This window comes from Bos taurus, chromosome X (genome assembly GCF_002263795.3).
Source record: "Bos taurus isolate L1 Dominette 01449 registration number 42190680 breed Hereford chromosome X, ARS-UCD2.0, whole genome shotgun sequence".
Lineage (NCBI taxonomy): Eukaryota > Metazoa > Chordata > Mammalia > Artiodactyla > Bovidae > Bos > Bos taurus.
Genome location: NC_037357.1, coordinates 79469190 through 79494876, shown reverse-complemented (window position 1 = coordinate 79494876; position 25687 = coordinate 79469190). Strand labels below are relative to the sequence as shown.

Here is a 25687-nt window from a genome sequence, read left to right as displayed (position 1 = left end):
TCGACACCTTCATTCTCTTCAGATCATCTCTCCTGTTCACCTTCCACCCCCTACATTTCTGAATTCTAATTGGGTTGCTACCATCTCTTCCTTTTTCTAACCTGGTAATACGTTAAGACTTGGAGCCTTAGTCTCTCAATAAGGGCAGCTCATATTCTCATCTAGATGGTGTGGCTTCTGTATAGCTTGTCTCCATGGAGGAAACACTGCTGGGATTGGGGAGGAGCCACTGGACCAGGGGAAAAATCACTGGAACCTGATTCTTCTTCTACCCACCCCACACGCTGGGTTTTGAATAAGCTTCAGGGTGGGGGGTGGGGGTGACAGACACTGCCTATCCTTTGGGCCACCTTGTATGGTCCCCATCATGCACCAAGTGATGTCCTAGATAGAGAAGTTCCCTGAGTCACATTTCTGGGACAAAACATTGTCCTCCATTGGTAAGTGTTGCCATCACATAGGTGGTGGAAGGGCAGAATGGTTCCAAGAGGAAAAGAAACCAGTGAAGGGAAGCACCCTTTTCTCTCTCTGCTGTGTTACTGGAACTGTTTGTTTTCATACGACCCATCTTCACAGTTACCCAGAGTGACCTCCTCACTCCCATCTTATAGTAGAGAAAACTCAAAAATGTTGCTCCAGAGACATTTGGAACTGTGGCAGGGCCATTTTCAGTACCCTTGCCTTCAGGTTTGGGGCTCAAGATCTAAGACTATCCATGAGAGGCAACTGATTTACTATCATGGAGCCCTCTGGTGGGGCTGGAAGAGGCCAGTCCCAACCTCATAGGTGGGTGGTACCTGATGATTGGACAACTTCAGGATACCATCCAGGCCACAGTTGCACTCTAGCACTGGGAACTGTCAGTTGTGCTGGTAAAACCAGGAGCACCAATCAATACCCAAGTTACAAAAAAAAGTCCCTCTGAGGTCCATGAAGCCCTTGCTCAGATGGGACTTAACTAAATTTAAGGGTAGTGTGCACAAGGAGAGGAACTGTCCAACAGGATAAAGTTGAACATAATTGACTGAAGCTTTCTTCTGCCCTGTGTTATCCTGACAGAAACGTTCTGAGGAACTATACGGGTAGAGGCTTGGCTGGGATAAGGGACACTCAGAGGGGCTTTGGATGGGGGGCTAATGAAACTGGACAGGTGCCCTACACACAGAACACAAGACACTGAGACAGCCGGGTCTGGAGTGGGAGAGACTGACATGGTTGGACAACTGGCATGCTGACAGCCAGAGTCTGACATGCCCCAACAGAAAGGAACAATGCTGACCTTTTTGAGAGTGACAGGATGAGGGCAAAGTGCACCCCACACTACACACCTATTGTTGGTGCTTGAGTGGTGCTGGTGCTGAGGAGAGGTGAGGGATACCAAGTGGGCTGGAGGCTGGTCTTCATGGAGTGTGACTGAGGACTCCTGCAGGCAGTGCCTCAGTTTCTCCCTTTGTTTTGAGGTCTCAAGCTTTGAAGGTAAAGTTTGAACTAGCTGCCCTGGAAGATCGTCTATCTGTGATTTGAGGGGTGTGTGAGAGAGAGGATGGGGAGAGTGTGTTTGAGCCTGGGAGGAATTGGGCCATGCCCCAGGACTTGAGCCATCTCTGGCGCAAAAGGAGTTAATGGAAGGGACCGCGCCCCCCCTTGTCTGGGTACGCGCAGCGCGCCCCCTCGGTGCGCGGGCACAGCAGCCAGGCTGCCGGAGAGCAGATCTCGGGGATTCGGGTGCGGAGCCCTTGGCCTGGAAGCGATATGGGTGGTCCGTGGCCCGGTTCAGTCGCTCGCAACAGCCCGGGGAACAGGTGAGGCCGCCTGCTCCGGTCTCTCATCCTCTAGCTGCCCATACCTTGCCCCGATCCTATCCCTTCCCAATCCTGGGGTGCTCCACTTCCCAGCCAATGCACCCCATCCTCAATCCCATGTTCTCCATCGGCACCCCTGACCCCCCCCCTCCAATCCTCCCCCGCATTTTCCCTCCACCTCCTTCCTCCCTGAATCCCGCATCCTTATCATCCTCCCGCCCATGGTCCCTCTATTTCCACTGCCCTGCCCGCATGCTCATCAAAATACCCCTCTTGAGGGCCCCCTGCCCCGTTTCTGTTTTGCACATTGCCAGTCCCCCCTCCCCCGCAGTGCAGCCCCATCCTTCTTCCATCATAGCATCTCACAGCCAGACTCCCTCCCCCACTCTCTGCAGCCCCCCCCCCAACGGAGGCCTTTATCCTATTCTCCCCCGTTCCATTGCAGCTCCATCCCCCAATACCATTCAGAACCCGCAAAGCCCCCAGTACTGCAGTTCTAGACACCAGTCCATTCCTGCACAATGCCCCCCGCCCAATACTGCTCCAGCCCAGAATACCCCCCAGATGCTTTCTGAATCCCCGGCTTTGCCACCTCCCCTTGTCTTCTCCCAAATTGCAAGTTGGACCAGGATGGAGATCTTGGCCTTGGGGACTCACAGTGGGTCCTAGGGTACAGAGGGCGTTTGGGGGTCGGTTGATTTGTCTAGGTGTTCATGGGGAAGGGCTGCAGGAAATTGACTCACAGGAGAACAGCATTTGGTGCTCAAGGGTTACTGGAGAGGGAGGCATCTCAAAAGGGTTAATGGAATTTGCGGGGAGGGGCAGCACCGAGGGGGTTAATGGTGTGGGGTGGGGGGGTTGCTGGCGGGGAAGCCGTGTGAATGAGCGGTCTGTACCCCGGAGTTGCCATGGAGACGGTGAATGGGGGGATTGTGTGAACTCAGCTGCGGACTAGCCCCCCCATACACACACGCACACCCACTCCCTCCTGCCCCACCTCCCTACTCCTACCCCTTCCCCTCCTCCCCCCACCCGGGTGCATTCTGGGCAGTGTCTGGGATCTAACCACCCATACTTTTCTCCCCATTTCCTCTGAGCCCCCCCTTTAGTCTCTTTGCCCGCCCTCCCTCCTCCTCCTTTTTCTCTTTCCCTCTTCCTTTCTCTCTCTCTTCCTTTCTCCTTCTCTCTCTCTCTCTCTCTCTCTCTCTCTCTCTCTCTCTCTCTCTCTCACACACACACACACACACACACACACACACAGACACACACGCTCTCATTCCCCTCTCTCGGTGGCGGTGGCCGGGCGTTCCCATTCTCCCTCCCCCACCCCTTCAGCCAGTTCTTAAAGGAGCAGGCCTACAATCTTGGAAGGCGGGAGAAATAGGGGGAAACTCAATTGTGTGTGTGTGTGTGTGTGTCCATGCGGGAGTGTCTGTGTGTGCCTATGTATGTGTGTTGACTGTACAGCTGTTGTATCGGAAGGCCTGTGTGCCTCGAGTGTGTTGCTATTTCTGCTTCTGTCTCCACCTGTGTGTCACCATTATGCTGCCTGTGTCCCTGGATATTTACCTATGTGGTATGTGTGATTAGGTTTCAGTGAGTCTATGTGTGTGTCTCTGAATGTATCTCTCTCTGAGTCTCTGGCTCTGTGAAGCTCTCTGTCTCAGAAGGTGGGACTATATGAGGGGGTCTCTGTGGGTTTGAAATGTATGTCCCTGAGTGAATATCACAGTGTCTGTGATTCAGGCTTTCTCTCTCTCACTCCCTCTTGAGTCTTTGTGAGTTTATTTCTGTGAGTCTCTGAGTGTGTGTCCCCCGCCCTCCGTTGTTTATTTTACACTGGCTGAGCATCAACAATGCCTAGGGTGCTAGGCAGACTTCTTTCTGCCTCAGTTTCTGGCACCCCGTGTGAATTAGAGATAACTACCAGAAAGGACTGATGTTTAAGTATTCGGAAGCAGTGAGGGCTGTGGAGAAATGTACAGGAGGGCCTGGGGACTCTTGTGAATGTCTGTCCTGCCCCCTTCCCTGCCAGAGAGAGAGGGGATCTCTCTAGAGGCCCCTTTGCTTATGTGATGCATATTCCCTTATTCTGCCTTAGTCCTGGAGTGAGGTGCACAATCCTACCCTCTCCTGACGTGGAGGACCCTATGGGGGTTATGGGTCTTGGAGGCTAGGAGCTCAGTGTCCAGGAAGAGTACCCAGGAACTTGAGCTCCACTTCCTGTTCCCCCACATGCTACTCTGGCTCCAGTTGACCCCGATGAACTCCATTGGCTGAGAAGTTGAAGTTGGGGACTGGCAACTTACAGTGGCAACAACTGTCAATCTCTCCATCCCCTTGGCTTTTCTAACCACTTCCCTGGGTGCAGCGAATGGCTCTGAATGGCAGTCTGAGGGTCCTTGGAATCCCGGGTGTGAAGAAACCTTTCTTAACTATAAGAGAACAGCCCGAGAACGGTAGGGCCCCAAAGACCCACTCCACGATCCTCCCAACCATCTTGGATGACGCATACTTCCCTCTTTCCACAGGCCTGTCTGGCCCTGAGGGAGTCCCCTTTCTGAAGCTGTGGTGCTCGGACGACCTGCTCTGTACGTTGCCGGGCACCTGTAGGTGTCCCTCGGGAGTTCAGTTTTGAGGTTCAAGTCAGTGTGGCCATGAAGGGGCTGCCTGTTGGGCTGATGCTGTGACCCTGGAGTCTGCCTCTCCTGCCAGTCCCCCGGCCCGGAACATGTGGCTGTGGCTTGGCCCACCTTCGCTGTCCCTGAGCCCCAAGCCCACAGTTGGCCGGAGCCTGTGCCTCACCTTGTGGTTCCTGAGCTTGGTGCTGAGGGCCAGTACCCAGGCCCCAGCACCCACAGTCAACACTCACTTTGGGAAGCTAAGGGGTGCCCGGGTACCATTGCCCAGTGAGATCCTGGGGCCTGTGGACCAGTACCTTGGGGTGCCCTACGCAGCTCCCCCGATCGGCGAGAAACGTTTCCTGCCCCCTGAACCGCCCCCATCCTGGTCAGGCATCCGGAACGCCACACAGTTTCCCCCAGTGTGCCCCCAGAACATCCACACAGCTGTGCCCGAAGTCATGCTTCCTGTCTGGTTCACCGCCAACTTGGATATCGTCGCTACTTACATCCAGGAGCCTAACGAGGACTGCCTCTACCTGAACGTCTATGTGCCAACGGAGGATGGTGAGTGTGGCCAGGCGCTGTGCCCTCCCTGCTTCCCACCCGCCCCACCGTGTTTGTGGCTGGCATGTGGTCGTGTGCCCTGAAGCATGCATCTGTCTGTCTGTGAAAAGGCTTTTAACCATCACTTGGCTTGGCCTCCCTCTTCCTCCTCCCTGTTCTTTCCTCTCCCAGCATTGTCTGAGCTCCCATGTGTGAGTGACACTGTTACCACAGGATGGGCCTGGCCAGGCCTGAGAGCTTTGACAGGTCTAGGGCCAGATGCTGGATGGGGGTTCCCCGGGGGAGTATGGGTCACTGCTGGCAGCTTCCCCGCGGGAGGATGCTGGCTCCACCGGGCCCCTCTGTTGCCATTCCACCTGTGTGTGTGTGGCCAAGGGAGCTGGGTGTGTGTGGGGGGAAGGGGGCAAGCCTGGTGGGCAGTGCTTAGGTGCCTCCTCTTTCACTAGCTGATGCCTCCTCCCGCGGGGGTCACACTAAGGTAAGTGACAGAAATAAGGAGATGGTGGGACAGGCTCTCTGCCATGTGCCGCCTGCAGAGCAGCTATTGGGGCCTGGGGGGTGGGGGGTGCATGCCCCTGGGCAGAGGCCTCCTGTTATTTTTTAGTTTTTTATTCATTTTACAGTAAAGCGGATTTCCAAGGAATGCGCCCGAAAGCCCAACAAGAAAATTTGTAGGAAAGGAGGTAGGTAGCCAGCCGGCGGGGAGGGAGAGAGAGAGAGAGGGAGGGCTACCTGCCCACCTGCCCTTGCCCCTGAGGACCCAGCCTTCCTTCAAATAGCCCAGGCTCAGGGGGCGGTCAGTGAGCAGGCATAAGTTCCACCTCGTCCAAGGGCCCCGGCTCCCCTCAGGGAGGCTCTGGTGGCCTAAGGCAGGTTCAGAGCAGAAGCAGCAAAACCCCGTTTCTTTCAAACTTCCTGGCCCCCAATTCCACCCTAAAGTGTGTGCCGAAGACCAAGCCAGTGCTTTCCTCCAGGTCACCTCAGGAGAAACTCTAAGCCACCAAAATGGAGCCAGAGGCTCTGCCATTTTCCTGGTGAGGGAGCTGCCAACTCATCCTTCCGTGCTCTTTCCCAGGTTGAAAGTTGAGATTCAACTCTCCAGCCCTGGAGCTTAGACCAAACTGTACCCAGGCGTAGCAACCCTGCCACCCTGTCTACCGCCTCTGGCCAGGGCATAGCTGAGTGCCCCCGGCTGGCCTGATGGCAGACCTTGGGAGGTCTCTGGAAACTGTGGACTCTAAAGGAGGCACAAGATCTCAAATTTCAAATTGGCACTCTTGCCAGGAGGAATTTGTCCCCCCACCACCTGTATAATAACTTCCTGTTCCAACACCACTTTGTGTTTTTTGCAAAGTATTTGCATACTTACCTCAGAAAATCCACCCCCCCTCCCTTCTCTGGAAGCTTATAAGGCACGAGTTGGCTTCCCAATTTTACAGATGTGGAAACAGGCCCAGGGGAGTGACTTGCTGCTGCTCAAGGCCCCTTCCTTGTTCTGTGGCAGGGCCTGGACCAAAACCTGGGTCTCTTGACCCTCAGGGAAGTGTTCTTTCCACTGTAGCATGTGAGGCAACTCCCATCTGGTCATTCCCACCTCCCCTCTGAAACAAATGGTGAAATACAGATGGGGTGAATCAATTGGAAGCAGTAACAGACTAAGGAACAGGTGGAAAATCACAGCCTGGTCCCTACAACCCTTTGGCAAGCTTGGAGTTTGTTTTCCTTTGAAATCATAGGGCAGGATTCCCCCAGGTGGGGTCATTAGGGACTGGATATTCCCTACTGAGTAAGAATCTCCTGGGAGAAGAGCCCAGAAATGTATATATTGTGCTTTTGATGCACACTGAAGCTCTGAGGGAGGTCCCCTGCCCCAGAGATAAGCTTTCCACCACCTCCCCACACCCAGCTCAGGGCTTCAGTAAAGAGCTCAGAAGGCAATCAGTAAAAACGCTTTTGCATGAATGAAGATAGGAGATGGAGGTACTGCATAAAGAGTATGGGTCTGGGAGCCACAAGCCTGGGTCCCATATCAGCTGCTAACTCACAGTGAAACCTTAGACAAGTCTTTTCCTTTGAGAACCTCCGTTTCTGCATCTGAAGGTGGTAGAGGACTATTCCAGTCTTAACATTCCTTTTAACATTCCTTTAACCTGTAAAAGAATTCATGAAGAGGGTCTGTTAAACCTGCTTCTAGTAGTTAGTTGCTTGCTTGGGTGTGGGGATGGAGGGGGAGGCAATGACATTAACCATTTCCTAGGAGCAGTTGATCCCCCAGAGCACCAGTAAGAGCCTAGGGCAGTCCAGTCCAGTCCTAAGAATCCAGACCTGGAAGCACCAGTCAAGTTCGAACATTTACCAATCATGATTGTTGACTATGGGCAAGGCCATGTGCTAGGTGCTGTTGGGATGTGGAGGGATATGAGGTAGAGGAAAGATTTAGAAATAACTAAAGACTTGATCGCTATTCTGAAGCTCATAGGCTAGTGTTGAAACTCAGCTGGTTTAGTGAAGCCCCACAGGCCAAGCTGGGAAGTGGGTTCCAGACAGCATGGGAGAGGGCATCTGGTCATTTAGCTGCTCAAATTAGTTCCCTATCCAGGGCCTGTTGGCCATTTGAAACAGATTTTAAAAGCCTGCCTCTTAGGGGAGACCCGTCCCCAGAGATGGTTATGGGGGTGGTGTGTTCAGAGCAGGCAGGGCTGGTTGAGCACCTGCAGCAGCACAGTACTGGACTCGGGGATGGTGGTCTAGCTAGTCCCTGGAGGGGCGGGGACAGGCATGGCAGTGAGGAGTTGCTCAGTGAGTGCTATGCAGAGGGAGCAAAGCATCTGCACAAAGGAGGCTGGGACTGTGCAGCAAGCCAGGGACATTCCCAGAAGGGGACAAAAGGGATGCATCTTTTAAGTCAGGGTCCAGAGTAAGTGAAGAAATTCCTGGGGAAGGTGTGCCCTGTCCCCCCACCTCCACCTTCATCAAATTGGAGGGAATTCATGTTTAAGGATGAGTGATTTCTTGCTGTTTGAGGACGGGGTGGGGCTTTCTGCTGCGTGGGTGATGATGCCCCAGGCCCCACAGGGTTTCTGAGGGCAGTGCTGTCGTCAGGTGTTAAGACGGTAGGCACCACTAGAGGTTCAGAAAGCCAGAGGCAGTTTCTGCCCCTCAGGCTGGGCTCTTGCCCTAGTTGAAAAGTTATTTTATAATTTGAGGGCGGCTCCTGTTTTGATTAATAGCTGTAAGGGAACCCAGACCAGCTGAGAAAGAAAGCTATTTGCTGCCTCCGGGCCAAGAGTATCTGATGTCTTAGACAAGAGGATAAGCCCTGGGGTACTGTAGAATGACCTCTGTTTCCACACACTGATCAGCACCCGGGTGGTGGGTCTTCTTTCTCAAAGCCATTTTCAAGATGAACTTCTTGTCTCCTTAGAATGGGAAGGAGAGTTGGTGCCAGCTCAGCCAGGTCCTAAACTTCTGTCCTCTAGTTTCTTCTTTTCTCTTATTCCCTCCCTTCCCCCTTCCCCATGATCCACCTCTTTTCCTGACTTATTTTTTCCCTTCCCTTTCCCCATCCCAGAAAGGTGGCATGGTGCAGTGGAAAGACCATTGACTTTGGAATCAAGCAGACCTGGGTTTGGATCTCACCTCTAGCACTTCCTAACTGTGTGATCTTAAGCAAGTCACTTTGCTTCTCTGATCCTCAGTTTCCCCATCAGTGAAACAGGAATAAAGATAGTCCCTCCCTCACTGGGGTGTAAGGATCAAACAGTATGGCAGAAGTAGAGTGTCTGGCACATGGTAACCATTCGGTACATGGTAGGAGCTGCTACCATCATTCCTATCTCTGTTTCTCTCTCTCTCATGTCCCTTTCTCCTTTTCCCCTTCCTTCTCTTCCCTTCCTCCCTCTCTGGCTGTCTTTTGATCTCAGAGCAATGCTTGCTGCTCTCAGGCCTGGTTCCTGTGGGCAGGAACCCCATTTGCCATTACTCAGAGCAGGTCCCAGCGAGGGAAAGCTTCATCTCCCATTTTCTCCTGTGGGAATCAGGATCAGTTGAGACCCAGCTTGAGGCTGCCCACTGGGCCCAAATAGCTTAGGACTAGGGTCCCTGGCTCTGCCCTGGCAGCTCACGTCTGTAGCTACATGGTGGTGATGCCACCTCTCACCCTTGGCGCCTGCCCCCACGCTCCAGCTCAGCTGGCCTGTGTACGCATGTGCAGCCCCTTCCACCTGGGAGAAGGCCTTCCCCTGAGATGGTCTCCAGCTCCATGCCCTGGCCCACCTGCTGCTGCCTCCTTCCTAACTGGGAAGGTGGTTGGCTGAGACAGGCTGTTGGGGACAGAGAGGCAGGTAGGGAGGTGCAGTGAGGCCAGCACAGCAGGGGCCTGCAACACCATCATCCTGATGAAGGTCTGGGCCTCAGCCCACCCATTCCCTCAGTTCTTGCCATCCCTCCTGCCTGTCCTGGGCCCAGGCCCAGAGCTGGCTTGCTGGGCCACACTGCAGTCATGCTGTTTTTGAATTCTCTCTCTGTTTTGTTCTCTGTTCTGTGCTGTTGTGTCTCCCCGTGTCTGGTCCCCAGGATCCGGCGCTAAGAAACAGGGCGAGGACTTAGCGGATAATGACGGGGATGAAGATGAAGGTATTTGGGGGCTGCAGGGCGTGGCGGCTGGTGCATGGCACAGAGCCCCTCCCCCTCTCAATGGGGAGAAGCCCCGTCTGTCTGTCTGTCTGTCCGTTGGTGTGTTTCTGTTCCTGTACAAGGCCGTTGGGCTGTTCATCCATCTTTGGCCTGGTCAGCCACTGGGAGTTCCAGGGTGATGGACACGGCTGGCAGGAGCAGGGGACCACGAGCAGAGCTACCGGGTCCCCCACTGCCCGGAGACAGCTTCCTTCCCCATCTTCTGTGGTTCCTGGGCACCTGCCCTGACTGAGCAGCAGGGAGAGTGGAGAGAAAGCAGGACTGAGGAGGGCGGGGGGTGAGGAGAGGCACAGAGAAACCTGAATGGCAGGAGCCCCTGTGTTTTTGTGGGGAGGTTGGCTCCTGGGAGAGGGAAGTGAGGAGTGAGGCAGTGATGACCCCAGGGGCTGGGGAACAGCGCCACCTAGAACCTCCTTGGCCTTCGCCCAGAAAGAGAGAGATGGCCTGGGGTCAGGGGCTGTATTAGGTTCAGGACGGCCACAAGAACCAGGCTGAAACACCAGGCTGAGGCCAATACGCCACAGACCAGGCAGTGGATGGCATAAGATCTTTGGGTGACGGTTGAACCAGTCTTCCTTCCTCCTCAGGAAAACAGGTTGTGTTTGCAGCAGCAGAGAGCATTCCCTTCTACCTCCATGCCTTGGCCCCCACCCCTGGGGGCCACACAGCTCAAGGGGGCCCACTGGTGGCTGGTAGGGTATTCTGGGGCAGTGGGGTGCAGCCCAGCTCCCAGGCCGGGGGTGGGGGTTGTGCTGCAGGTCTAGGAGATCAGCCCTGTCCCCACTTGGGACAGTCACGGCTTGGGAGCAACCACTTAAAAATCCCTTGCTGAGTGGCCTCTGTGGAGGCTCCATCTTCATCTCAGAGCTGACTCGGGGTGGGCTCTCTCATTCTTAGTTCTGCCCCACCTCTTCCTCATCCCCAGTGTTTGCAGCTAAGTCTGCCTGATGTCCAGGGGGAATGGGGTAAATGAGCACATGGTTGAGAAACCATGTCAGTAAGGTCCCCCCAACCCCATCTCTGCCATTCTCTCCCCTGTCCCCACATTTTCCCTTGTTCTCTTCCTGTGCCGCCCCTTATCCCCACACCTCTTGTCTCTGTCTGCACTGGGGGGCCAGCTGCTGCCAATGGCCGTATTTCCATGTAACTGGTCTAGCCTTGGGGGTTTCAGGGCTCCCCAGCTCCTGCTCTCTAAAGCCATGTCAGGTCCCAGGACTCCTGGGTGCCCAGGGCAGGGACTCACTGATCCAGCTAAGGGACCAGCCCTTTCTCTTCCTCCTGCCCTCTGTCCCCCAGGGCTCAGCCACAGCCTCTGTAGAACTCACTGTATCAGGCACACCTGGCTGCCTTCAGCTGGGAGGCACTTGAAACCAGTCTTTAAAAACATCACCAGAATCTGACTTTCTCTGGCCGATGGCCCAAGCTCTGGGCTGAACAGCCCCCTGAGTCCTGCCCTCAGAGATGGCAGTGGTGTCCTGGAACCTGGGATAGCTTTGCTGCCCGCACCCCACCCCAGGGCTGGCGGGGGTGGGGGAGGAAGGGCAGCCTACCCAGCCTGTGTCTCAACCCTTCTCCTTGCAGACATCCGGGACAGTGGCGCTAAGCCTGTCATGGTCTACATCCATGGAGGCTCTTACATGGAAGGGACAGGCAACATGATTGACGGCAGTGTCCTGGCCAGTTATGGCAACGTCATCGTCATCACCCTCAACTATCGGGTTGGAGTGCTAGGTATGGTTCCCTGTTGGATGCCTAGAAGGAAGCCTGAGCTCTCAAAGGAAGGATAGAAGGCTGAGGAGTTGAGAACAAGCCCCTCGGTTCTCTAGCCGGTGCTAATGACGGTGGTCACAAGGTTGTTATCCCATGGTTTTACCCAACTGCTCGGAGCTTACGCACATCCCTAGGTCCTTTCCTGGAATGTTGAGATGCCATTTGAAATTCAGTTCAAACTTCACACCTTCTCTTAGGCCTCAAGCCAGGTCTCTGCTTCCAGATTTTTGCATGGCTGAGTTTTGTAAAATCAATTTATTTTCTGGTGTCCTGTCCTTATCTCTATTCTCCCACCCTCACATCCCTAAACACCCTACACATACACAGGATATTCCTTTTAGTCAGTCACACATCTGCACACCCATATACCCTCACATGTCCACATGGCCCACATCCATCCCCATGTGTCCAACTATTTCTCACCTCCACAAACATACACACACACATCCCTACATCTACATCTACAGACCCCCTCACATATATGCACCTTCTCCCACCACTCCATACACACTCCACACATATGTTTTCCCCAGCGCACATATCCAGATACCCGCATACCTCTCTATACTCCATATCCATACCCCACATCTACACAGATTTTTCTCACCTTCCATGCATACACACACACACACACAGGTTCCCTCCACATCACTATATCTACGTCTATGCCCATATACACCACACATGCCCACCTCATGCTTCCCTCTACCCCCATAATGCACTCTACACAAAGACCCACACCCTGGGTCCATGCTGCTACTGCTGCTGCTGCTGCTGCTGCTAAATCACTTCAGTTGTGTCCGACTCTGTGTGACCCCATAGACGGCAGCCCACCAGGCTCCTCTGTCTATGGGATTCTCCAGGCAAGAGTACTGGAGTGGTACCCACACCCAAACACCACACATATGTATATGGGCACAGATGTAGATATAGCAATGGGGAGGGAACCTCTGTGTGTGTGTATGTGTTTGTGTGTGTGTACACATGGGAGGTGAGAGAAATCTGTGTAGATGTGGGGTATGGATAAGATGCGGGGTATGGGTAAGGAGTGTAGAAAGGTGTGGGGTATCTAGATATGTGTGTTGGGGAGACTATATGTGTGGAGTGTGTATGGAGTGGTGGGGGAATCTTCTACACATACACAGATCTATGTCTCCCTACATACCCCACTTCTGTATCCACTCTCCTCTAACATTCACACACACGCATATGTCCCTCAGCTTCCCTACATAAGCATGAACCACTGTTCCCCTCCCTACACATATAGGAGCCATACCTGCAAGTCCACACCTCCCCACCCCAAAGTACACAAATACTACATATATCCCTCATATCCCTGCTTCCACGTGTACATACACATTCCATGCTCTACATATAATATATGTTCCCCCCCTTATGCTACTGCTGCTGCTGCTAAGTCACTTCAGTCGTGTCCGACTCTGTGTGATCCCATAGACGGCAGCCCACCAGGCTCCCCGTGTCCCTGGGATTCTCCAGGCAAGAACACTGGAGTGGGTTGCCATTTCCTTCTCCAATGCAGGAAAGTGAAAAGTGAAAGTGAAGTCGCTCAGTCATGTCTGACTCTTAGCGACCCCATGGACTGCAGCCTACCAGGCTCCTCCGTCCATGGGATTTTCCAGGCAAGAGTACTGGAGTGGGGTGCCATTGCCTTCTCCGGTTCCCCCTTATACATCCCCCCTTATACACAAACCCACAGACCCCCATGCACATACCCACATGTATACATGTACATATGCACACATACTCTTCCTATACACATCTAGCGTATGTATGTCCAATACATACATGTATACATATTCCTACCCTACAAATATACATGCATCCATATACCCACACCTGGTCATCCATATCCATACAAACTCATGCACACCCCACACTTACATACCCCATATACATACACTACACATTTCTTCTACTCTCTCCACACATATATCTCCATATACTCCTATCCCTTACACCACTGTGCTCCCAGACATACACACTTAGTTCTCAAATACCTCCTCATACACACCCTTATCCCCTTCCCACACATACTTTGTTGCCTACGTGCTTATTTTGGAGATTTAGGCTGCCCCTCTGCCCTGTGCCTTCCTTGATAACTGGTAATGCCTAACTGTGGCCAAGGTCTTGAGGTAAACAAGTGCCTCAGAGAGGGCAACCAAGCACACAGGCCTCTGAGGGCGCATGCAGCCCCATACCCTTGGAGTGGCACAAAGAAGCCAACTTCCTGCTTGGAGGGCTGGTGTCCTCAGAGTCCCAGTGTGGGTCAGGGCTCTTTGTCAGGTCTGCAGGCCTGGGTGCTGAACCAACAGTAGGCCTGGCTTCTTCTGGGCTGGTTGGCTGATGGGACCTTATTTTCATATACTTGTGAATATGTGGCTTTGCCTGTTCGAACCTCAGAGACCCCAGAGCTGCATTTCACTTGTGGGTGCAGTTCCATACACAGAAAGGCCACCTCCTGTTGACTTCCCCTTAATACTACATGGGATAGCAAGACATCTTTTGGAGGTTCAGGCTGGAGAAATTATATTCTCTGAAAAAAGTGGAGCCTGCGTCCCCTTCAGCAGATCCAGATACTAGATGTGACCTGTGTGGGGCATCTCCCTGGTCTCTCCACAGACTAGTGGGCTTCGGGTTTTATAGTTCTGCCACTGCTCCTGTGGCTCTCGGAGTTGCTCCAGACATTATGGCAAGGCTCTCGTAAGCTGTTCTGTCCCATTGAGAAAGAGGATTGGAGTCTCTGACAGTAAAAATGGTACCATGCAGGTGGCTGTAAACCCACACACTTGGGCTGCCCAGTGCCTGAAGAGTAATGAATATACAAATGTAATCACATACAGATATGCAGGCACACATGCATGGTTGTTGAAGGCCAGACGTAATTTTGTTACTTTATTTTCTAAATGAGAGTGATAGAAAATGTTCAACTCAGCTGCTTTTAAAAATGATCAACACAAAGCTCCATTCTCTAAGGACCAATGGAAAGCACAGAGAATACTAAGAATATGCTTCAGTTCCAAATTATCTGACCAGCTGGAATGAAGGCAAAGAGAGAGTGGAGAATTGGGGAAATGAGGGGAGAAAAGTAAGAAAGGGAAGGAAAGGATGGTAAAGAGAAAAGAGGATGAGAATGACACAGAGAAAGGAGGCAGAGGAGAGACTCAGGATTTGAAGTGTCACTTGGGAGCTGTGGGCTGCAAGCTCCCTGTGATATCCTGGTTTGATGATTACTTCACAGCCCTTCAGTTGCTCTAATCCTTAAGCTTGTATATCAGAAATTTTTAACCTTTTGGGGAGTCTTGGACCCCTTTGAAATGATGGCCCCTTATCCCAGAAAATCCTTGCATGCATACATACATACACACACACACACACCACACACACACACACAAACTTACAGAAATTATTTCATGGATCCCACTGAAACTCATCCATGAAATTCAGGTTAAGACCCCGACCACCACCTTACAACCTCCTCTTTTTTGCATAACCAGAACAGCACATCTTGGGGTTAAAAAAAACAGCACATTTTAAAAAATATTTATTTTAAAAAAATAAACATTTGTATTCTTTGGACTTAAATAGTTAATGATCAAAATAATACTACTCAAACCTCAGAAGGAGCCATAAAGTAAGATTTGGCCAGAAGTTTCCCACCACCTCCTGTGTGCCCTTCAGTGCCTGCTCTGGAACACAAATGTAATCAATAAGCCACTGATTGGACTCTGGATACATACGAGTTGTTTTTGTCTCTTGGGGCCAGATATAGAAAATGGGTTTGTCCCTGTTTCTTGGGGATTTTGTTGTATAGCTGAGGCTTTGTTGTTTTGTTTCCCAAAACATGTGACCAGTTTTGGACCTCAATTATATGCATTCACTCACTCTCCTTCCATCAGCTTCTCCGAGCCCTGAGCCCAAACAGACGGTTCCCTCCAAGGTGCTTCTTTAGACATCTTAGGTGATGCACATATTTTATTAGACAATGTCACAGGCGAGTCCATGGATCCCATCCAAGGCAGAGAGGTATCTATAATTTGAAAAGCCCCCACTGGGCTTGAGACCAACAAAAGAAAGGGACCCCAGCAGGATATAGGATGTGGATATCCCTAGGGCTGAGGAAGTAAGGGCTTGCTGAGTTTTCTTTCAGGTTTCAGAACTGAATCCTACATCCTTGCTCAGGTACCTTCAGGCAAACTGAAAACCTGGTAAATGTCAAGCCTTGGGTGACATGCTATCTGGTTTTGATACAGTGTACCAGATTCCCTTGTCTTCTGTTGACAAGCAGCTTACCATGTACTGCAGTATAAACTCGGGCCCAGGGAGACTGGCTCAGATTTGCTCTAGCAGTTTATGGAGTTTGGTGTCTCAGCCCTCATTCTCACATGGTTTCACTGGATGACTGAGTTACTGGGGAACCAGCAGCAAAATGCCTGCTCTTCCAAACTGCCAGGTTTTTTGTGTTTGTGGTCAGTGACATTTACTGTATCATCTACCTGAGCCTGTTGGATAGAGCACTTCAAGCAGGATGCTTGCAGTAGGATGGTTGACATGACGTCATCCACAAGCTTCAGTGCCTCTTATCCTGAGGTTCATGGGACCCAAGGGAGAAGACAGTGATGCTCAAATCCTCCACTCAGCCCTTTCAGGCCTTTGTTCCCAACCCAGGAAATTGGTACATTTTGGAGAAATCTACTTTACTACATCCAAATGCAGGCTCTCCCTGCTGATTAGGACAGGTGTATTTGACACATTTCACTGAATGATACCTTGGCAAAGACCAAAGCCAAGTCTGCTATTGCCTAAATAAAAGACAAGGCAGAGAGAAAATGGGGGAAAGAGAGAGGAGGGAGGGAGGACAGGCAGGCTAAGAGAAACACAATGATTTTTGCTGGAGGGTCTCAAGGCTTGGACAGCCAGGTTGGATCTTGGTCAGCATACTTTTCAAGACTTGCAGGAGCAACTTCAGCTTGTGAATGGGCCAGACAAGAAGCTGGTTCCCTTGTCTAGAGGCACAAGAGCTCCTCCATTCATCCTCATTCAGGCTTTCTCTAATTCCTTCTCATTTCCTCATTGGGAACCTGGGGCTAAAGAGGGCTTGTGACTAGATCCTGAGAGGAATAACTAAGTACTTTACATACTTAATTGCACCAAAGGTAAATTAATAACATACTTGAAGAGGGTGAAATGAGCTCTTTCACAGTAGCTAGATTCAGAAGGACTCAAGAAAGACAGTGATGAGGTCTTCTGCCTGCTTGAGTCTGTTTGAATTCAGCTTTTGCTCGTGGTCTACCAGGCCCATTGGAGAACTCTCTGTGAGCTGAGGGAGCCTCCTCAAACATGGCCTCCCACAAAGTTCATCCCAGGGGCTGTGGATGAGCTTTTAACTGTGGAGTTAAAAAATACTGACCCAGGTATAGGTTTTCAGTGTGTAAGAGCACCACAGCTATCCACCTGGAAAGAACCTTTCCAAAAGCCTAGGGCAGGAGATGATAGCCTTCCAAGGAGCCTAAATATCAGGGAAAAGGATGAAATGAAGCAGCAAGATCAGACTAAAATGGAAGCAGGGTGGAGTAGGGGGAATATAGGACATCTCTGTGGGATAGCCAGCAGGTGGGTGGGAAGGTAGTCGCCATGGCAACAAGTCTCCATAGCAGCAAATCCCAGCAGGTGGGTGGGAAGGTAGTCTCCATGGTGACATGTCTCCTCAGCAGCAAATCCCAGTGGGTGGGCGGGAAGACCTGTTTCTGTGGTAATGAGCTGCACTGACTTCCCCATTTCTCCACCAGACGAAAAAGATGGTCTAACCCAGTGGTTTTCCAACTTTAGCAGGCATCAGAATTACCTGGAGAGCTTGTTAAACATAGAGATTGCTGGGCCCCACCCCCAGAGTTTCTGATTCATTAGGTCTTGGAGGATGGGGAAATGAGGACTTGCCCTGAGAATGAGGAGAAGGGGGCATCTGAGGCCCTGGAAGGAAGTGGAAATGGACAAGCTTGGACAGGGGGTGCCAGGAGGGCTTAGGGATTATAGTCTCTTCGAATCTTAACTTCCTCCAGAGACAGAACAAAGCGAAAAGAGAAGTAGCTATTGATGTATAGTGTGCTGAGCATATCTGATACGCCTATGCTCATTTTATCCTTGATACAACCCTTTGAAGTATTTTATCCCCATTTTACAGGAGAGGAAGCTAGATCCCAGGGATTTTCAATAAGTTGCCTAAAACTACATGGCCAGTAAATGGTAGAGCCAAGGTCCCTGCTCTTTCTACTCTATCTTGACAGGTGCTAGAGTAATGTATCAGTTAGCACATCAAGGCAAAGGATGCTGGATACTGGCCATTTACAATTCCTGCAGTTTAAGTCTCCCAACTGGAGGCATCCCTTTCAGACAGTCTGGAGACCCCGCCTTCCAAACTGGGGAATGAGTAGGAAGTAGGAAACTGATCTTTCCCAGAGTGATGGTGCTGGACCTTGCAGAAAAGAGCAATGGTTAATGCTAACTGGGTGAAAAGAGCTACACTGCATGCTCATCCTCCATCCTTATGCCCCTGACAGTCATCGCCATCCAAATGCTCCATCCCTCCACCTTCACTGTCCTTATGCCCTTTATTGAATTCAGGTTTCCTGAGCACTGGCGATCAGGCTGCCAAGGGAAACTATGGGCTCCTTGACCAAATCCAGGCCCTCCGCTGGGTGAGCGAGAATATCGCCTTCTTTGGTGGTGATCCCCGCCGTATCACCGTCTTTGGCTCAGGCATTGGTGCATCCTGTGTCAGCCTCCTCACACTGTCGCATCATTCTGAAGGTGAGTAGCTCTTGGAACAGCACAAGAACTAGCCAAGTGCTGGCTGCCAACCCTGACCCCAGGCCCTCCAGGCTCCAGGATGCCCAGCTTCATGTCCCAAGAGCACCCAGGGGAATCAGCAACCCTCGCCTACCAGCTCAGTGTCCCTTTGGGGAGAAAGTGAAAGTGAATGTCATGTCTGACTCTTTGCGACCCCATGGACTATACAGTCCATGGGATTCTCCAGGCCAGAACACTGGAGTGGGTAGCCGTTCCCTTCTCCAAGGGATCTTCCCAACCCAGGGATCAAACCCAGGTCTCCCACATTGCAGGCAGATTCTCTACCAGCTGAGCTACAAGGGACGCCTTCTTTGGGGAGAAGTGGAAAGGAAGTGTTTCTCTAGGGGAAGATGTATATCTCCCAGTGTGAGAGAGGAAAGGAGAGAATCCCATTTATATCTTGAGAAAGGAAGGTTCTCCTTGTGATGTGGGAGTCTTATTGAGGAGTGTGGGAGTAGGATGTCTCTCTCTCTTTCTGAAGGGACACTGGCTCTTTTTGGGCCGGGGAAATCTTTCTGTGTGGGAAGGACACGTGACTTCGGGTAGAGCTCTAGAGTGGAAATTAGTTTTTAGGTGTAAGAAACACTCATTCTCGGCCTTCATCTCTGAAGAGCAAGTCTGTGTAAGACAGGAACTGCCCTTGACGGGGGAGACAGGACCAAAGCCAGCATTAAAAACCTGTGGATGAGCTTTGTTTGAGGGGTGGCAAGTTCTTATCACAGTCCAGACCAAACCTCTCCCACCCCCAAGCTGTATGACCCCAGCTAAGGGAGACTTTAATTTTTAGCCTGATGGGAAGCCTCTGCCAGTGACCCTTCCAAGAGGGCCAAATGGACCCTTTTTTGTGTTCAGCAGGAAATGTTCTCTTCACCTGTGGACTATGAGTACATGCTAAGTTGCTTCAGTCATGTCCAACTCTTTGCAAACCTATGGACTGTAGCCCACCAGGCTCCTCTGTCCATGGGATTCTCCATGCAAGAATATTAGAGTGGGTTGCCATGCCCTTTTCCAGGGGATCTTCCCGACTCGGGGACAGAACCTGTGTCTCTTACATCTCCTGAATTGGCAGGCGGGTTCTTTACCACTAGCGCCACCTGGACTGTAAGAGCCCTTTCTACCTCTGAGAGGCAAAGATGAGCTTCTCAAAATAAGTGTCCTTCTCTAAAGTAAGGAAAACCATGAGAGAGAACACAGTTTTTCACTGAAATCCACCTTATGAGTTAGTGATATTCTCACAGGAAGACTTGCATTCTCTCTTTGAAGAAGGCCTGTCTCAGGGAGAAAAATCACCTTTTCTGACCTAGAAATTCTGCCTCTGTGCCTCCAGGGACTCCATGAGGGAAGACTAAGGTGGGAAGTAGGCAACTTAGAATGTGTTCCTAGGTGATGGTACAGGAAGAGGAATTCCTTTTTTCCATCAAGGAGAGTGAAGTGACGAGTGGTGAAGGTGCCTCTGTTTGGACAGAGGAACAGTGCCTCCTCTGACTGGGACTATTTCCCCGGGAGGAGAAAGCCTTTCTTGGTGTGGTGGTAATTCTCTGTGTCATAGTGGGCCTGTGTCCCTGGAAACCTGGCTGCTTTAAAGATTTATTCTCTGTTTCTGTAACTGATTAATGGAGAATAATCTTTCAAAAAATGAGGCTTTCTTATGTAGTCATCTATATTTCTCTCCCTCTCTTTTTTACCCATGCAGACTCCCTTCAACTTTCTTTCTTTCTCTCTCTCTTTTTTTTTTTTTTTTGTGGCTATGTCATATGGCATAAAGGATGTTAGTTCCCTGAGCTGGGCTCAAACCTGTGGCCCCTACATTGGGAGCACAGAGTCTTAACCACTGGAGCACCAGAGAAGTCCCATAAACTCTTTCTTTTAGAGGAATAGAACTGTGCACCTGTGGGCCAGATTTCCCCTTACTTGGGAATGTTGAGGTCAGAGAAAGAATGATACCTTTTTTCCATAGAGGGGAAGAATCATCTATGTTTTGAGTTTGGGGGACTGGCTCCTTCTTAGCAAGGGGAAAATCTGGACCTGAGGCATCAGTAGCTTCAGGAAAAGGAAAGTCCCTGTGGAGGCTACAGTTTGGGAGGGCACATGCCCTGGAGACCTTCAGACCACAGGGCCTTTGCCCTCAGGAATCCTTCCCCAAACTCCCAGAATGTGAAACTCTCTCCTGCCTGCATTTCTCATCCCTCATGAAAAAGACCCCTTTGTGGTGGAAGCGCCAGCTCCCTGGTGGTGTGCTGGCACAGAGCTGGGCCCAGCTGGGCAGGAAGCAAGAGGGGAAGAAAAGGAGAGATAAAGAGAGGGAGCCTAAGGAAACTGATGTCTGGGACCCAAGGGGTTAATTCTTCCTGGCATTTCCTTAACCCCGAAGTTACCAACCATCATCCTAGAATGAGGAGATAAGAAACAGGCGGGGGACCAGTCAGGAAAAGAGCCCAACAACCTCTCCTCTGGTCCTAACCCATCATTCCAGCAAAAGGGTTATTCCTTCTTCACAGCCCATTCAACCCAGAGGGCGACCTCAATAAAAAAGGAATGAAGAGGTGTTTGATCTGTCCCACAGGGCCAGGCCTAGGCCACGAGTGACATGATGATCTGACTTGGTGCTGTCTATTTTCTAAGGGCTTTTCCAGAGGGCCATCATCCAAAGCGGTTCTGCTCTGTCCAGCTGGGCTGTGAACTACCAACCGGTGAAGTACACCAGCCTGCTGGCAGACAAGGTGGGCTGTAATGTGCTAGACACAGTTGACATGGTGGACTGTCTTCGGCAAAAGAGTGCCAAGGAGCTGGTAGAGCAAGACATCCAGCCAGCCCGCTACCATGTGGCTTTTGGCCCAGTGATTGATGGTGATGTCATTCCTGATGACCCAGAGATTCTCATGGAACAGGGCGAGTTCCTCAACTATGACATCATGCTAGGTGTCAACCAGGGTGAGGGGCTCAAGTTTGTGGAAGGGGTGGTGGACCCTGAAGATGGTGTCTCTGGCACTGACTTTGACTATTCAGTCTCCAACTTTGTGGACAATCTGTATGGCTATCCTGAGGGTAAGGACACCCTGCGGGAGACCATCAAGTTCATGTACACAGACTGGGCAGACCGTGACAATCCTGAGACCCGCCGTAAGACATTGGTGGCACTCTTCACTGACCACCAGTGGGTGGAGCCCTCAGTGGTGACGGCTGATCTGCATGCCCGCTATGGCTCGCCTACCTACTTCTACGCCTTCTACCATCACTGCCAGAGCCTCATGAAGCCTGCTTGGTCAGACGCAGCTCATGGGGATGAAGTACCCTATGTTTTTGGTGTCCCTATGGTAGGCCCCACTGACCTCTTCCCCTGCAACTTCTCCAAGAATGACGTTATGCTCAGTGCTGTTGTGATGACCTACTGGACCAACTTTGCCAAGACTGGGTAAGGAGAAGGTGGGGGTTCTTCTACTTTGGGACCCTAGCGTGCCCTCCCCTTTGCTCCTCTACCTAAACCTCTTCCATCATCTCCCTTCCTAAAACAGTCCCCAAATCTTGATTGGTAACCCCTTCATCCTTCTCCATACATCCCCTTATCTAGTCTTTCATGCCATTTCCTTCCCTTAAAAATTTTTGTGGAGGCTCAGAACTTGGTCAGCATAAGGATCAAGCAGGAATGAGAATTACTGGCATAACTATGGGATTCGAGTTTAGATGGTAAGAAGCCAGGTGAAGTGGGAATAAAGTACATTCAGAAAGCCTTTAAAGGGCTCTTGGAAAAACTGGGCAGCTGAAAAGATGAATGGATGCTCTATAACTTGTGAGAAGAAGCATCCTATAGCTTGATCTCAGAGGATGGGTGCAGGGGAAGATGTGATGGTTTCCATGATGCCATGGGCAATAGGAGTTCAAGGTCTGGGGAAGATGAGGGGTATGGACAGGGTGAGGGACCCCAAAAAACATGGAAATGGTAGGACATTCTGGACTGGGGAAGGGGTTTAGGGCTGGGTGTTAAAGGAAGAATCTGGGCCTTTTCCTCATTACATAGAGTGGTGACCCCAGATTTCCATGTGGTATTTCAGGGATCCCAACAAGCCGGTCCCCCAGGACACCAAGTTCATTCACACCAAGGCCAACCGCTTTGAGGAAGTGGCCTGGTCCAAATACAATCCCCGAGACCAGCTGTACCTTCACATCGGGCTGAAGCCAAGGGTCCGCGATCATTACCGGGCCACTAAGGTGGCCTTTTGGAAACACTTGGTGCCCCACCTATACAACCTGCACGACATGTTCCACTACACGTCCACAACCACCAAAGTGCCGCCCCCGGATACCACCCACAGCTCCCACATCACCCGCAGGCCCAATGGCAAGACCTGGAGCACCAAGCGACCAGCCATCTCTCCCGCCTACAGCAACGAGAATGCCCAGGGGTCCTGGAACGGGGACCAGGATGCAGGGCCACTCCTGGTGGAGAACCCACGTGACTACTCCACTGAATTAAGCGTCACCATCGCTGTGGGGGCCTCCCTCCTGTTCCTTAATGTCCTGGCCTTCGCTGCTCTCTACTATCGGAAGGACAAGCGACGTCAGGAGCCCCTGCGGCAGCCCAGCCCTCAGAGGGGAGCTGGGGCTCCTGAACTGGGAGCTGCTCCTGAGGAGGAGCTGGCAGCACTGCAACTGGGTCCCACACACCACGAGTGTGAGGCAGGTCCCCCCCACGACACCCTGCGCCTCACCACGCTGCCTGACTACACGCTGACCCTGCGGCGCTCCCCTGATGACATTCCACTCATGACCCCCAACACCATCACTATGATCCCCAACTCCCTGGTGGGGCTGCAGACATTGCACCCCTATAACACCTTTGCCGCAGGGTTCAACAGTACTGGGCTGCCCCACTCACACTCCACCACCCGGGTATAGTAGCTCCAGCCCAGAGCACAGCCTATATCCTGGTTCTTCCCCTCCCAGATCCACAAAAACACACGCACACATGCACACACACACGCAGACACATGCAGACATCTATGTATACGCACGCACCCACACCCAACAGCAGACCCACGTGCACAAACATAGACAGATATGGACATGCACCCGCATGTGCAACAACACAAATAAGGAAGTAAACCTGAACAAGCCCTTCAAATGGAGACACACACGAGTCCTTGGGAAACTGAGGACCCATGGAACAGCAGCTGAAGCCGGCTCCCAGACCTGACCACAGACACTCCCAGGGAGCCTGAAGCACCAGCTGGATACCCCTTGGTGCTCGCCTTCCGCATCTCTTGGAACTGCACCACCCACCAACTCCAGACTTGGGAGCTTTAAAGAGCAGAGTAGCTCTTTCTCCCTTAGACTTGGTCTTTTTTCTGGGTCTCGTTTTTGTTGATTTTTAAAAAAAAAAAAAAATTGGAACAAATGCTTCTCCAACCCATGAGTGCAAAGAGGCTCCGGAAGGGAGGGCTCCAGGCCTAGGTCTCTCTGGCTTTGGAACTCCCATTGCTCACACAATGACTGAGGAACGTGAGCCCCAAGAAAGAAACAGATTCGAGCAAGACCATGGGGGAGAAGGAGGAAGGGGCTGTCACTGGATGGGGTTGGAAGGCCATAGGGGACAACTCACCAGCCGCCTCTATCTCTGTGGAGGGCTGTGGAGACCACAGGTGACCTGCGTTCCCCAGGAGCATTGGCCTCCCTAGACCAGGGGACCCCAGATTTGGTGAACGAGGTTTTGTGGAGGCCATGTCATTATTGGGGGCCCTGGGTGTAAGCTGGGTCCTACCTCTGCCCTTGGGGTAATGCTCTCAGAAATTCGCCCCATTTTCTTTAGAGTCTCTTTCGTGTATGTCATTTCTCTTTCAAAAAGACGGTGTTTTTTTGTTGTTGTTGGCTTTTTTTTTTTTTTAAAGAAAAGTTCTTAAAACACTAACGGAAACCCATGGAGTTTGTCCTTTGTAAAAATTTTAAACACAGTGTCTTGATATAAAAATAAAAAATCCAGTTAGCACTCCCAACCTGCCTCCCTTGCACAGGCCTTGCCCCGACAGACCTCCTGGCAGGGCACCTCTGCGGGAGAGGACTCGCAGTCTCCCTCTGCATCCTGTGCCTTTAAGCTGATACAAGTCTGGGCGGCTGGCTGCTGACCCCCTGCACGAAGGCCTCTCAAATCTTAATCAGGTTGCTGTCCCCACCCCCACCCTCACCCCCCAACGCTCTGGGTTCCTGCTGCTGAAGCCTTCTCTCGGCACCTCCTCGGGCCTCCTAATGAAACTGCAAAAGTAACACTTCCTTCTCCACTGCACCACGGCTTCTGCTGCCACTGCCGCCGCCACCCGCTGCTGCCTCTGCCACCATCGCCACTACCCTGCCCTCGTCCTGGACGACTGGGAGCTGGGACGAGGTCCGCCCTCTAATATGCTGAAAATTCTTTTTCATGTCTGAATCCAGTGCAGCATCAGATATGTGGACTCCCTGGCCTTGGGTGACTGACAGAGCAGGGGCCCTCTCCTCCCCAGGGATACTGGTTTCCTGTTCTGTGAATTAGAGTTGGAGAAGTCACTGGGGCCCTGGGAGCATTTCTCTCCAGGACTGTGATCAGTAGCTCCCTGTCAACCCTGGGGGACAGATTCAGTGGGCTCCACAGAGTTAGCAGTATGGTATCTCGTACTACCCTCAGTGACTTGAAGGACTAAACCAGGAGTCTGCTCATCAAGTGTGACAGTTAGGTGGGGTTGCAGACACCTCAGAAACCAGGAATAGCATTCTTCCAAGTGTCCCTGATGGAATGAAGGAGATGAACCAACACAACACGATGACGTTCAGAGGGAACAAACACAAGGTAGTAAAAAGACCAAAACCAAGAACTAAATACTAATATGGTATGTGGGGACAAAAGAGATGGGCAATGATTGACTTGACCTAGGTTAGTTAAAAAAAGAAAATAGAACTGGGGGGAGGGTGTCAGGGTGGGTCTTGAGTTGGATGAATCCCTAATGTAGAACTGGTTTTCTCCTCCTTCCCTCCTTCCTCTCACCCTATTCTTTCTCTTCTTCCCCCCTCCCTTCCTTCTTTCTTTCCAAAACTAACTTGGATACTAGCACATAATAACAAAAATTCAGCATGGAGTCACTGGGAAGTAATCGCAGTCTGAGTTTTTTAGAAGTAAGCTCAAAGTCATGTAGTCCAACCCACTTATTTTATAACTGAGGAAATGGGCTCAGAAAAACACAATGTCACAGTGTTAGAAACAGACCTAAAATGTAGTCCAGTAACATATGACCTTTCTCATGGTCCTCAATTTTCTCCACTCTACCTAACATTGGTTAGGACTTTGAAAACAGTAATGGGTCTGCCCTTGGTCAACACATTTTCAGCATATGTGGAAAAGCTAGAGAG

At 51.5% G+C, this 25687-nt stretch overlaps 1 protein-coding gene across 3 annotated transcripts; it reads left to right on the top strand.

Moving 5' to 3' along the window:
• Positions 1 to 28: 28 nt before the first annotated feature.
• Positions 29 to 24306, top strand: NLGN3 (neuroligin 3). Of its 3 annotated transcripts, XM_005228003.5 has the most exons (8): positions 29 to 1802; positions 4334 to 4990; positions 5614 to 5673; positions 9566 to 9625; positions 11267 to 11416; positions 18095 to 18280; positions 20942 to 21731; positions 22369 to 24306. In XM_005228003.5, the coding sequence occupies exons 2-8, from the start codon at positions 4534 to 4536 to the stop codon at positions 23210 to 23212; spliced, it is 2547 nt and encodes an 848-aa protein (XP_005228060.1). In that variant the 5' UTR covers positions 29 to 1802; positions 4334 to 4533; the 3' UTR covers positions 23213 to 24306. The 3 variants fall into 3 exon arrangements, with proteins under 3 accessions (XP_005228060.1, XP_005228062.1, NP_001068972.1); XM_005228005.5 differs by lacking the exon at positions 5614 to 5673; NM_001075504.1 differs by lacking the exons at positions 5614 to 5673; positions 9566 to 9625 and having other exon boundaries at positions 1708 to 1802; positions 22369 to 24221.
• The last annotated feature ends 1381 nt before the right edge of the window (positions 24307 to 25687 follow it).

Coding starts and splice junctions, on each gene's coding strand:
- NLGN3 (XM_005228003.5), top strand. CDS start 4,534: ATGTGGCTGTGGCTTGGCCCACCTTCGCTGTCCCTGAGCCCCAAGCCC. Junction 4,991..5,613: donor CTATGTGCCAACGGAGGATG/GTGAGTGTGGCC, acceptor TTCATTTTACAG/TAAAGCGGATTTCCAAGGAA. Junction 9,626..11,266: donor TGACGGGGATGAAGATGAAG/GTATTTGGGGGC, acceptor TTCTCCTTGCAG/ACATCCGGGACAGTGGCGCT.